The following is a 12818-nucleotide window of genomic DNA, read 5'->3' as shown; positions in this document are numbered from 1 at the left end:
AAAGAAGCATCCTGATAAGAAAACAGGAACATTGGACATTCCTTGCCTTAGGGTTGTTTGTTTGTTTGGGTTTTTGTTTACTTATTTTAATGGTATAATCAGAGAACAGAGCCTAGGAACAAACTGCTCAGTAAGTTATTTGAGTAATTTAGAAAATAGAAATTAAAGACACCAATCTTTTTCTTTTCTTGATATAGGTTCTCACTATGAAGCCTTATCTTGGGACTGATAATGTAGACCAGGCTGGCCTTAAACTCATAAAGATCCACCTGCTTCTTCCTGAGTGCTAAAATTAAAGGCATGTGCCACCATACCTGACTAAAATACTGAATTTAAATGACCTTAAGATGCCATAACTATTAATACATAGTAAATTTCCTCTATCTCATATATTGTTTGAAAAATGGTAATTTTTGTGTTAGAGACAAACAGAAACAAAATGGGGAGAATGACAGTGACACCCACCCACCCCACCCCAGCCAACCCAACTTTACTGAGGCCAACAGACTTTAAGAAGGATAGATTTTGTCCAGTTGAATTCACTTTAGAATCTTGATTTTAGAACAAAACATAGTTAGTTCTTGAGCTAAATTCCTTATTTCTCAAAAGTAATAAACTATCAAGAAGGTCTGTGAGCTGTGAAAGAATTCTGTAGGAAGTAAGGCTAAAGGTCACAATCTTCCAGAGTGTAACCAGATTCCAAGAAGGAGAGGAAAAGTCACTCGTAAGTACTTGGGCAGAGAAAATCTAATGTCATATATATCAGCGAGTACCCAGAAATCAGCTTCAGAGAAAGGAAAGTAACAAATACTATGACTGGGAAGAGGGCTCAAGTCAGTAAATTGCTTGTCTTAAAAGCAGGAGAACCTGAGTTTGATCCCCAGGAGCCACATTAAAAACAAAAAGGCTAGGAATGGTAGTATGTGCTTGTAGTCCCAGGGCTGCACAGGCTGTCAGGCAGATCCCTGGTACTTGCTGACCAACTAGTCTATCTTACTTGGCGTGTTTCAAGCTAGCGAAAAACCTTGGCTCAATAGAAGATGGACATTTAAGAATAATACCCAAGATTGCCATCTTCCCAAAACAACAACAAAATGAAAAAAGACATACAAATTTCAAGGAAACTAAAGCTAAGTTTATGAGACTTCTGTTTACTATAAAAGGGAAGCAAATTAAAAGCCTGCAACAGCAGGGTTGGGGATTTAGCTCAGTGGTAGAGCGCTTGCCTAGCAAGTGCAAGGCCCTGGGTTTGGTCCCCAGCTCTGAAAAAAAGAAAAGAAAAAAAAAAGCCTGCAACAGAAACATAAAATTTCTAACTGAACGCTCAATATGTATATTTAGTGGCAGATTAAATGGCTCAGAGAAACCAATGGACTGGAAGACAAATTTGATCCAGAATGAAACTTGGAACAAGGTGGAAGTCTGATAGATGGGAATAAAAGGCCAAGAGACACAGGAGATCAGCGAAAAGGTGATATATATATTAATCCTGGAAGGAAGAAAGAAAAGAGATTAATATCTCAGCACTAGTTTACTGAGACTTAAAGCCACAACTGCAGGAGCACAAAGAAACCAAGATAAGATAACATTTGTCCACACTAAAATATGTTGTAATTAAAGTCAGGTAAAGACAGAGAAACAAACCTTAAGCCTTTAAAAATATGCTAAACAAATACATGGCCAGATGGTTTGATGTGACAAAAAAAATATGAGACCTATCCAAGAAATGTATAATAACAATATTCTAAGTTAGGTGTGGTAGCAAATACCTGTAATCCCAGAAGCTAAAAGGCTGAGGCAGGAAGGCAACAAGTTATAGGCTAATCTATGGAGCAAGCTCTAAAAACACATTTTAATTTAGACTAAGACAATATGATTTTCAAACTAGAGGGGAAATAGAATAATTATAAAAGAATTGTAATAGAATAATTCTGATATAATCTAAAGACAGGAAATAACTGAAACCAAGTGAAATTAAAAATAGTAAGATTTAAATCTAAAACAATAAGCAATTATGCATTAAAAACATTCCTGTTAAAATGAATTTTTAGACTGAATTAAACAGTACTGTAGGCCATTTCCAAGTAGCACATCCAACATATGAAAAAGCACAGAAACACTGAAAGTAAAAGGATGGAAAGAGATACACCATGCATCACTAATTGGAAAGAAATGAGTCTACTAATGTCAGAGAAGAGACTAAGCAAAAGGCATCACTAGAATCAGGTTTTCCTCCATAAAGTTTCAATGAGCCTGTTCTGTATGGCATCGGTAAAGTGAAATCCTCAGTAAAGGACTAACTCAACAAACTACCACTCATTAGTAACAGTGATGTGTGATACATTACAAAGTTAACCTAATGACTTCATGTCGGCGACTATACCCAGCATCCGCAGAACCTTTTCCAATGATGTAAGCATCATTAAAGCAGTGCAGGCTGGGCCTAAAGCAAGTCTCAGCATAATTTTAAGGACGGCAAATACAGACTGTTTTCTGAACACAATGAAATAATAAAATGGTACCTGGGACACCCATATGTTAGCATGTCTAAAAATAAACTCCTAGCCCCTTATCGGATATATGCTATAATTTCCTCCTTTTCATCTCTCACTTAGATTATTTATATTGGGGGCTCTTGTTTAGTCACCCCAAAAGTTCATCAATTTTCCTACACTTGCGAGCCAGCCTGGACTTTGCTGATCACTGTTGTACTGTTTTGTCATTAATGTTTACTCTCCTCTTCATAGCTTTCAGCTTTTGAAAATAAGAACATTCGTCAATTTAACAGTAATGTTTATATAGTAATTTTTTTTAAGTTCCAAGGCAGTATTACTAGAGTTTGAAATAAAAACAACAGGAAAGGTGAGTTGAAAGTCTTGGCAGCTGACAAGGAATGGAAGAGATGAAGAGAGCGAGCCGTGCCTATAGAATTAGTGCCCAAGAAAGCAGGCAAGTTTAGCAATGGATGGCCCAAGGCAGCTAGCTGTATGGCAGAAGTGGGGGCACTCTGGGGAAAGAATAAGAAAGACCACAATGTCAGGGCAGTATGCTTGGCCTTTTGACAAATATGCAAAAAGAAAGATGGAAAAGGGAAGATTACACTTTCTGAGTTAGAGCTCAGGGGGTGGGGGGTGGGGCGAGCATGCAGTGCCATGTAACGGACTCTGGAAGCAGCTGTTTGTATGGTATTTTTAACAGAAAATGCAGGCTTCATTGGGAATGGTAGTAGTACATACTTCCAGCACCTAGGAACCAGAGGCAGGATTGCAAGTTAAAGGCCAGTCTCATTTATAGAGCAAGTTCTAAATCAGCTAAGCAAACAGTGAGAGCTATTTCAAAACAAGGATGGAGATGGCTCAGTGTGTAAAAAGTGCTTGCTGCCAAGCCTAATGGCCTGAGTCCAGTTCCCAGTGTTAGCATTCTGTCTAAGCTCTGCCCCACAGTTACCTGGCAACAGCCAGGTATGCCTGACACTATCAAAGGGGCTGCTTGCCCCACCCTCTCTCTTGTTCTCTTGCTCCTCTCTTGCTCTTGCCTTTCTGCCCCCACTCTCCCCATTCCCTTCCCCTCTCTCTCTCCACGTGCTCATGACCAGCCTCTACTCCCTCTCTTTCTCTGCCTTTCTCTGCCTCTACTACCCTCTTGCCTCCCCTCCCCATGCCATGAATAAACTCTATTCTACACTATACTGTTATCTGGCTGGTCCCTCTGGGGGAAGGGATACCTCAGCATGGGCTGGCAGAGACACCCCCTCCCTCAACACCTCACCACACCTCCACAGAACATATCCCCCCTCTATCTTTTTAAATACATCACACAGGACATCCACATATGTGTGTGGTGGGTGGGGCGAATGTGAAAGCCAAAAGACAGTTGGTCAGGTTGTTAGGCTTGGCAACAAGTGCCTGTGCTCACTGAGCACTTTGGCTGCCCCTTTTCACTATTCCTTAAAGAACTGTGTTAGTGGGTTCCCCATCCATTTTACAGGTAAGAAAATTGCAGGCAAGATAGGAAACAAACTCATAACTGTTGCATTGACTGAAACACTGGTCCTAAGTGTGTATCTGAGACCACAGGAACTGTGCCCTCCTCAGAGTCCCTGAGAACCCCAGGATCTCCCCTTATCTTTTCAGATTTTAATGGGCACTTACTAAAAACAGCCATAGTTAAGATGGTGAAGACTTTGGCGCTCACTGATTCTTCTTGTATAATCTCTAGCAGATCTGTGAATAACCGAGTTTAAAAAAAATCACAACTACAATAAAAGCCAAAAAGGAGGAAGGGTGAGGCATGGGAAGCAAAATGTACATAGCATGGGTGTCTAGGTTGCTTAAAGCTGCCTCAGGCTGGAGGCTCTTCTTGCTAAACCCCTCTCTCAAAGACAAAGCATGCTTGCTCAGAACAATAGGCTGGTTATTTAAAGCAAGATTAACACTGAGAAAAAGCTTGGTTTCCTTACCTCTTTTCTCATTTTATCTGAATATGGCATGGACCATGGGAATTTCCTTGAGTTTCAGTTAAGAATTGTCTACTATCTTCTATCTTCTATCTTGAAGATCCAAAATGCCTGGATAAGAACCACTACTTGGCCAGCCTTTCTTGATACATCCTCATTTACATTACTTTCACTTCAGGTACTCACTCTTTCTCCATCTACAATTACACTGACTTTTCTTTTTTTTTTTTTTTTTTTCTTTTGGTTCTTTTTTTTTCCCGGAGCTGGGGACCGAACCCAGGGCCTTGCGCTTCCTAGGTAAGCGCTCTACCACTGAGCTAAATCCCCAGCCCCTACACTGACTTTTCTTATCTCACCTCCAGGAAGACGGGTTCACTTTCAGACTAAGGTGCTTCTCCTTTCCAGAATTCGTACCCCACAGTGTAGTCCCAGGAAAGCAATGATGAGATTCAGTTGTGTCTGCCTGCCTTTTCTGAGGCCTTGTCTTCTTTTCTGAGGAGGGACTCAGATCCACCTGCTTCTACCTCCTGAGTGCGGGCTAGATGAGATTTTTAGAATTTACCTTTTTACATTCTTTGGGATTTTCTATTTGTAAACTTCACAAATTCTAGAAAATTCCCAGCTCAGTTCCCCTTATTCCTTCTTTCATCGTTCTCCTTCTGAACTATGATTAAACGTTAAAAATAACTCCATTCACTGAAAAACAAATCCCAATAGAGCTTCCCAGACACCTACATTCCCATTTTGAAGCTACATTTTAGGCAACTTCTTCACATATCGTTGAGTAATTGTTTTCTCATGTGTTCTATTGCCAAGAGTTTCTTTAAGTATTATAATCATCTTTAAGAATTTTTATAAATATATTGCATTCACTATGGCAAAACTATTGGGTATGTTTCTTTTTGCTGGATTTCACTTATATTGTCTTTTCCCAATATATCTGTTTATCTTTGCTTGCAAATTATTTATGGGAGCTGGACAAAGAGGCACATACCTTTAACCTCAGAACTCTGAAAGATAGAAGCAGGATTGTGATTTTTTTTTTTTTTTTTTGAGGCTAACCTGGGATAGTGACTTTGCTACAAAAGGAAAAAAAAAGGGTGTGTGTGTGTGTGTGTGTGTGTGTGTAGTGTTAAAGAGATTAAATTGAGCTAGTTCTCTTCTGTTTGTCTACCATGTCTCAGGCTGTTACTTAGATCTGAGTAAAACCAGGGATATTTTCACTTTTTCTTCTACCACTCTACCTATTATTAACAAGGTCATTGTCTCTCTACACTCAGAGGGAAAGGGTTAGCTCTGACTTATTTTGCTGTAAGCAACTTAGGAACCCAACTTTAACTTTTCAAAGGTCTCCTATTCATCACCATGGTGGGACTGATTCTGAATTTCTCTGACCCAGAGAGCATCAGTATTCCACAGAATATGGTGGGACTGGCTCTGAAGTTCTTAGCCAGAGTCCACAGAACAAGTTGCATTTTACCTTATCATAGATCCCATTTTTAAAAGGTTTATATTATTTTTTCAGAGAGAGAGAGAGAGAGAGAGAGAGAGAGAGAGAGAGAGAGAGAGAACGATAGATAGAACTCATTAAAGCCAGAGGCATTGAAAACCCTTGAAGCTGGAGTTATGGAAGGTTGTAAACTTCCCTAGTGGGTGCTGAGATTAAAGTAAGGTGGAGTACTCATGTATGGTATTGGTGCTCCTTATTATAAAGGAGGCTCAAGAAAGACCCCTTGATCTACACATAGTGCAGTAAGGTCCCTTCTATGACCCAAGAAATGGATTCTAAACAGATTTACAAACCAAAGGTGCCCCATTATTACACTTGTCACCCTCCAGGATTGAGAAATAGTTATTTTTGAAATTATTCCCTTTACAGTTATTTATAGCAGCCAAATGAACTAAAGACAGTATACTATGTGCCTTTAAAAAACAGATTTTCATTTTCAGTGGGAAATACCTAAATATTGTAGCCCATCTTTACCAAAACCGAAATGTTAGTTTACATTGGTTTTTCATCTCAGATTTTAAACTTTATCTTTAGCCTATTAACACTTGTCTATGACACCTCCTATGCATATGTGACTTTATAAACATCTTGACCATATTCCTAGAGAAAAGCATTTTAGGCCACAGGTCTTCCATATTCCAGTTTACTTTTCACCATGCCAATTCTCTCTTACCTTGCTAACTTTAAAAATGTATTTTGATTCACTTACAAGTTAAGGTTTTTGCTTTTTGTCTTCTTGTGTATCATTTACTAGAAAAAAGCAAAGATGATCACTAATCTCTTCATATCCATAGACTGGTCCAAGCAGGCTAAGTCACATAAACTCATTGAATCTGCAGCATGGTGTCCATTATGGGACAACCAGGAGACCCATACACATCTGAGTTAAGCTGAATTTATCTCACCCTAGATATAATATTCAAGGCCAAGCCAAAAAGCCACTAGCCTATTTATGTCTTGTCTCTGACTCTATGGAGGTTGTAGTAGTTGTCCCCAGCATGCAGTACACTGGGGTAATCAAGATACCAATCTAAAAGGAGGCTAAAGAGAGGTCTTAGCAGTTAAGAGTACTGCTCTCAAATGCAAATTCGGCTCCCTGCATCCATTATCAGGTCAGATTACAACTACCTAGAACTCTAGCTCCAGCTGATTCTTCCAGCTTCCTCAGACGCAAATTCACAAGCACATAGCCCCACACATAATTAAATATATATTATATATAATTTTTAAAGTGACCACAGAGCCAGAGATGTACCTCACTGGTAGAATTTGCAGAATATGCAAAAATTCATTTTGTCTGATCCACAGTATCACAGGGCTCACAATCTTTTCTATAAGGTGGCCAGCTTCAACATTTTTACTTTTGTCATCCCTGAAACTAAGCAGTGCCATAGATCCAGTTGGAGCTTACATGGGGAGACACGAGTGTGAAGGGAATAGGATTCAAGCCACTAGCTGCTTTGGGTATAGGCACATGGAAACCTCAGGATTGTCTAATAAGCTAGAAGTAGTCTTTAGCAAATGCAACCCCTTTCCTCAATGGCTACTGGAATGGATAGTCTGTGGTCTTTCTGCTCACCACAAAACAGCCACTCAGGACGATTACTGAACTGTTCTGATGTCTTTATTCAGGATAGTCTAATTCCTACTCCTCAGAATAGCCCAATATCCACATCTCTTTTCCGGGTTGGCTGATTTTCTCTTAACACTTAGGTGTGTGTGTATTAGTGTGACTTTGCTCATAGTCTTAACTAATTCTTGCTCCCATCTTTCAATACCTAGGGCCCAGGACAGTAGTTTGTACCTAGCAGATTCTCCACAAATATTTGCTGAGTAAACTACATGTACAGATAGGATCAAATTAACCAGTGTCTCATGCAGTATAACAGTCCAAGTATGGACATTCTACTGCAGAATTGAGTGGCAAAATTGTATTCTCCCTTTTTTCACCTCATGTGTCAAAACCTACTGGTGGGAATTTGGAAACAGAAACAAAGTACTCTGTAGTGTTCCCAGAGGGAGACATGGGAATTATTTAATTAGAGACTGGAATCCTCAAAGTGATGGATATGGCTAGAGATTGTCTTTTGTAATGATTGTAGGTCCTGAAGTCAGAACAAACTGAGAGTTCACCTGGTACTGATAACTTCTCCAATTACTATGGGTGGAGCTCAACTCAGAAGAATCTGCTTTTACTATTGAAATGCCTAGTCTTTACTGCTATAGTTACTAATATTTTATATTAAGTTCTGTTCCTAATGAATTGTATGGTGACTGATCACTCATATAGCCTACCCACTCTAACAAATTATAATCCGGACTAATATCACAATCAGATTGCTTACCCAGAAGATTTGCATTATCTTCAAAAATGTATCTATTTTCCCCTGAGATAAGTATGATCTAACTTCTGGTGAATTCTAAGATACTAGTTTAGTAGATGAATATTCACAGATAAGACAGAAGCTTCTCTGGCTTAGATTCTGTACTACTTACAAGGGAACACACAAATGGCTCTCTATGTTTGTCCATCTAAAATAAGTCACAGCCTATTTACATTTGAGGCATTTATTATACCCCCCCTTACCTTGCCATAACTATTCAGCCTTTATGGCAAAGTGAGTTTTGAACATATTCATATTTTACAACAGACAATATACACATGTATGTAGTACATAAAATTTTTACACTTTCTGAAACAATATTGGTTTTTTTGTTTTTTGTTTTTTTTTTTTTTTGGTTCTTTTTTTCGGAGCTGGGGACCGAACCTAGAACAATATTGTTTTTAAGACATGAATTTCTTCTTAATTACTGGTACTTATTTAGCTCTTGTAATAAAATGCCTTCCTTTGAGACTTTTTTTTAATTCATAGGAGTCCCTGAATTTTTCCTGTAAGGTGCAAATTCATGTTGAAGATGTGTTCCCTTACTTAACTGAAGATACTGAAATCCTTCCGCTCTCTCAGTATATGTGAATGCCACCTCCCAGGTCATCATTTATTATCTCTATTACATATTAAGGGAATTGATTTGAAACTCTAGTCTTACCAGTTCAGTTAGTATAATAGTATACTCCAACTAATATGCATTTTAAAGTGATTATGTCACAGATTTGACTATGCCTTTTCCTAAGACATCTAAATTGTTTCAGAAGTTGTGATCTTCCTACCACAAACCATTATTGTTAAGTCTATAATTTCATGACTACTAATAAACTGATATTCCCTGAAACCATCCTCTCCCTGAATTTGCCTATTAGAGGCCCTTCTTGGATCTTTTTTCCACTGACCAAAGTATAGAGGTCAAAATTATACCAACTTTCTACATTCTTATTCACTTATTTATCCAAATAGGATCTTTGTAGTGGTGAATAAGATTTCTAACTAAAGACCTTTATCTTTATGTTCTATGTCCAGACTACATTTTTTAAGAGTTCCATCACTTTGAAAGGTTTTATATCCAGTGGTATTTTATATTCCTAAAGGGCTCAACTATTGTGACACTAGAACTGTTCCTGCTATGACTGAATCACGTGGAAGGAATTGCTCATGATCACTCAGAATTCTTTCACTCACACTATGATTATTATAAGCCATGACTAAAGACCTCAGAAATTCTTACATTCATAAAGTTTTTCTTCTATTTGATTCCTTTGAGACTTGGCAGGCTCTGCCTCCCACATAGGCATCTGCATCCTGGTCCCATCCAGAGCATTCCCTCCCTCATAGTAGATCCTCTTCTGGAATGTGCCACTGTGACTTTCCATATTTGCCATATTTAAAGATTCCTCCCCTGTATGGATTCTTTTGTGCTTGGTAAGGTTTGATCTGATATTAAATGCCTTCCCACAATCATTACATCGATATGGCTTCTTTCCAGTGTGGATCCTTTTGTGCTGGTCAAGGACGGATCTGTAATTGAAAGATTTCCCACACTCACAATTATAGGGCTGCTTTCCACGGTGGACACTTTTATGATTGATAAGACTTGAGTGTGAAATGTATGCCTTTTCACATTCATCACATCCATAGGGTTTTTCCCCTGTGTGGATCCTTTTATGTACCGTGAGGCCTGAGCTGTTCCTGAAGGCCTTCCCACACCAGTCACATATATAAGGTTTCTCCCCTGTGTGGATCCTCTTGTGTTGGGAAAGAAGTGAGCTGTAGCTAAATGATTTCCCACACTCAACACACTTGAAGGGTTTTTCCCCAAGATGGACTCTCTTATGGCTTATGAGAGTTCTGCTTGAGAAAAATGCTTTTCCGCATTCATCACATGTATAGGGCGTCTTGCCAGGGTGTGTACTTTTATGGTTAATAAGGCTTGAGTGTGAGATGTAGGCTTTTCCACATATGTCACACTCATACGGCTTCTCCCCAGTGTGTATTCTTTTATGCACTTTAAGGCTTGAGTTGTTTCTGAAGACCTTCTCACACCTGTCACATTCAAAGGGCTTCTCTCTAGTATGAACTCTTTTGTGTTGAGAAAGGAGTGAGGTGTAGTTAAATGATTTCTCACACACATCGCATTTATAGGGCTTTTCTCCAAGATGAATTTTTTTGTGGTTTAGAAGGGTTCGGTATGTGATGAAGGCTTTCTCACACTCATCACACTTAAAGGGCTTCTCCCCAGGGTGTACACTTTTATGATTTATAAGGCTTGAGAGTGAGATGTAGGCTTTTCCACATTCTTCACATTTGTAAGGTCTCTCCCCTGTGTGAATTCGTTTATGTACTTTAAGGCCTGAATTGTTTCTGAAGGCTTTTCCACACTCATCACACCCAAAGGGTTTCTCCCTTGTATGAATCCTTTTATGCTGTTCAAGGGCAGAACTGTAGTTGAAAGATTTCTCACAATAGCTGCATTTGTAGGGCTTCTCCCCCAGGTGGATTCCTTTGTGATTTTTAAGGCTTGAGCGTGAGATATAGGCTTTCCCGCACACATCACACTTATATGGTTTTTCCCCAGTATGGAGCCTCCGATGGACTTTGAGACCTGAATTGTTCCTGAACGTTTTGCCACACACATCACATACATAAGGTCTCTCTCCAGTATGAATGGTCTTATGCTGAAGAAGAAGTGAGTTATAACTAAAGGACTTGCCACAGTCTTTACATTCATGGGCTTTCTTGCCAGGATGAATGCTTTTATGGACTGCAAGGCCTGAACTATAGCTGAATGCTTTGCCACAGATATCACACTTGTAAGGTTTTTCTCCTGTGTGGATCCTTTTATGCACTATAAGGCCTGAGCTGTTCCTGAAGGCCTTCCCACATTCATCACATTCATAAGGTTTCTCACCAGTGTGGATGACTTTATGCTGAATGAGGAGAGAGCTATAATTAAAAGATTTCTCACACTCATCACATTTATAAGGTTTATCACCAAAGTGGATGCTTTTATGATTTAGGAGTGTTCTGCAAGTAATGAATGCCTTCCCACATTCATCACATTCATAGGGCTTTTCACCTGTGTGGATCCTTTTGTGGACCCTCAGGCCTGAACTATTACTGAAGGTTTTCCCACAGATATCACATTCATAGGGCTTCTCCCCTGTGTGGATTCTTTTGTGGACTCTCAAACCAGAACTGTTCCTGAAGGCCTTTCCACACTCACCACATTCATAGGGCTTCTCTCCGGTGTGGATCCTTTTATGCTGGTCCAGAACAGAACTATAATTGAAGGATTTTCCACATTCATCACATTTGCAGTTCTTCTCCCCAGAATGGGTGCTTTTGTGGTTTATGAGGCTAGAGTAGGACATGTAGGCCTTGCCACACTCATCACACTTATAGGGCTTCTCCCCAGTATGAATGCGCTTATGGACTCGAAGGCTGGAGCTGCTCCGAAAAGTTCCCCTACAGTCGTCACACTCATAGCGCTTTTCTCCAGTGTGCATGATTTTATGTTGTACAAGACGAGAATTGTACTTGAAGGATTTTCCACACTCATCACACTTATGTGATTTCTTATCAGCAGCAGAATTCTGCTGTGGAGTAGGGTGTAAGCTTCCATTAACATTCTCTGTGTGTTCACCTTGTTCAGTACATTTTGGTTCCGTGGGGACAGTCTGGTGCATGGTATCTGTACTTGAGTAGAAACTTTTCTCAGATGTCTCGTCATCCTGTTCTATTTTTACATTTGCTGTGTTCTTAGGTTTGTCAATCTTTTCTCTGATGCTACTTTTGTCTTCCTTCATTATTTTCCATTTAGGTCTTTCCAACTGCTTCTCTACCCAACCAAAAGTGTCATCAATATTAGAATTCTGCATATGATCCTTGTGAAAAATTTCCACATTTGGGCACTGAGAGTCTGCACTTGAATTGTTTTCATTCTTTTTAGCTGAGTCCTCATCCTCCATGCTTGTCTTCAGATGTGACACTAGACCAAGAAAATGAAAATGACATGTTTATTTAGAAAAAAACCCTGAACAATAACAATAGCAAATAACAAAACTAACTTATCTATTTGACAGGTATTTGCTTATTAATATGTACCAGGTTCCATTTAAAAAATAATCTTTAAATATTTTTGAGTGTTTTGCTGGCATGAAGGAAATGTGTTCCATGTTCATGTCTGGTGCTCAATGACTTCGGAGGAGGTAGTCAGATTCCCCTGGACCTGGAGTTAGGCATGGTTGGAGGCAATCATAGAGTGTTGGGAACTGAACCTGGGTCCTCTGCAAGAGCATCAAGTGCTCTTTAACTGATATGTAATCTCTCCAGCCCCACAGACACCATTAATTATTGGGGCTATGATGGGGGACATTAAAACTAGAGTCAAGATTGTTAATGATCCAAAGAGCTTTTTCATTTCTGTGTTAACCTAGCATGAATATATGATAAAAATGGG

The 12818-nt window shown here is 39.3% G+C and overlaps 1 protein-coding gene and 1 long non-coding RNA gene across 6 annotated transcripts in view; one reads left to right on the top strand and one right to left on the bottom strand.

Moving 5' to 3' along the window:
* LOC134480779 (uncharacterized) overlaps positions 1-12347 on the top strand; it is a 27668-nt gene extending 15321 nt beyond the window's left edge. The window contains exon 2 of the long non-coding RNA XR_010055596.1: positions 198-12347. This is a non-coding gene — a long non-coding RNA (uncharacterized LOC134480779). The remainder of the gene's footprint in view (positions 1-197) is intronic.
* The window catches only part of Zfp62 (zinc finger protein 62), a 21198-nt gene continuing 16898 nt past the window's right edge, over positions 8519-12818 (bottom strand). For all 5 annotated transcript variants that reach the window (XM_039087164.2, XM_006246188.5, XM_006246189.5 and 2 more), the window contains one exon: positions 8519-12347. In XM_039087164.2, coding sequence (XP_038943092.1) covers positions 9574-12347 — 2774 coding nt within the window. In that variant the 3' untranslated portion in view covers positions 8519-9573. The remainder of the gene's footprint in view (positions 12348-12818) is intronic.

The sequence above is a fragment of the Rattus norvegicus genome, chromosome 10 (assembly GCF_036323735.1).
Source record: "Rattus norvegicus strain BN/NHsdMcwi chromosome 10, GRCr8, whole genome shotgun sequence".
Taxonomy (NCBI): Eukaryota; Metazoa; Chordata; class Mammalia; order Rodentia; family Muridae; genus Rattus; species Rattus norvegicus.
The sequence above is the reverse complement of the archived record's forward strand: the minus strand, read 5'-3'. Positions and strand labels throughout refer to the sequence as shown.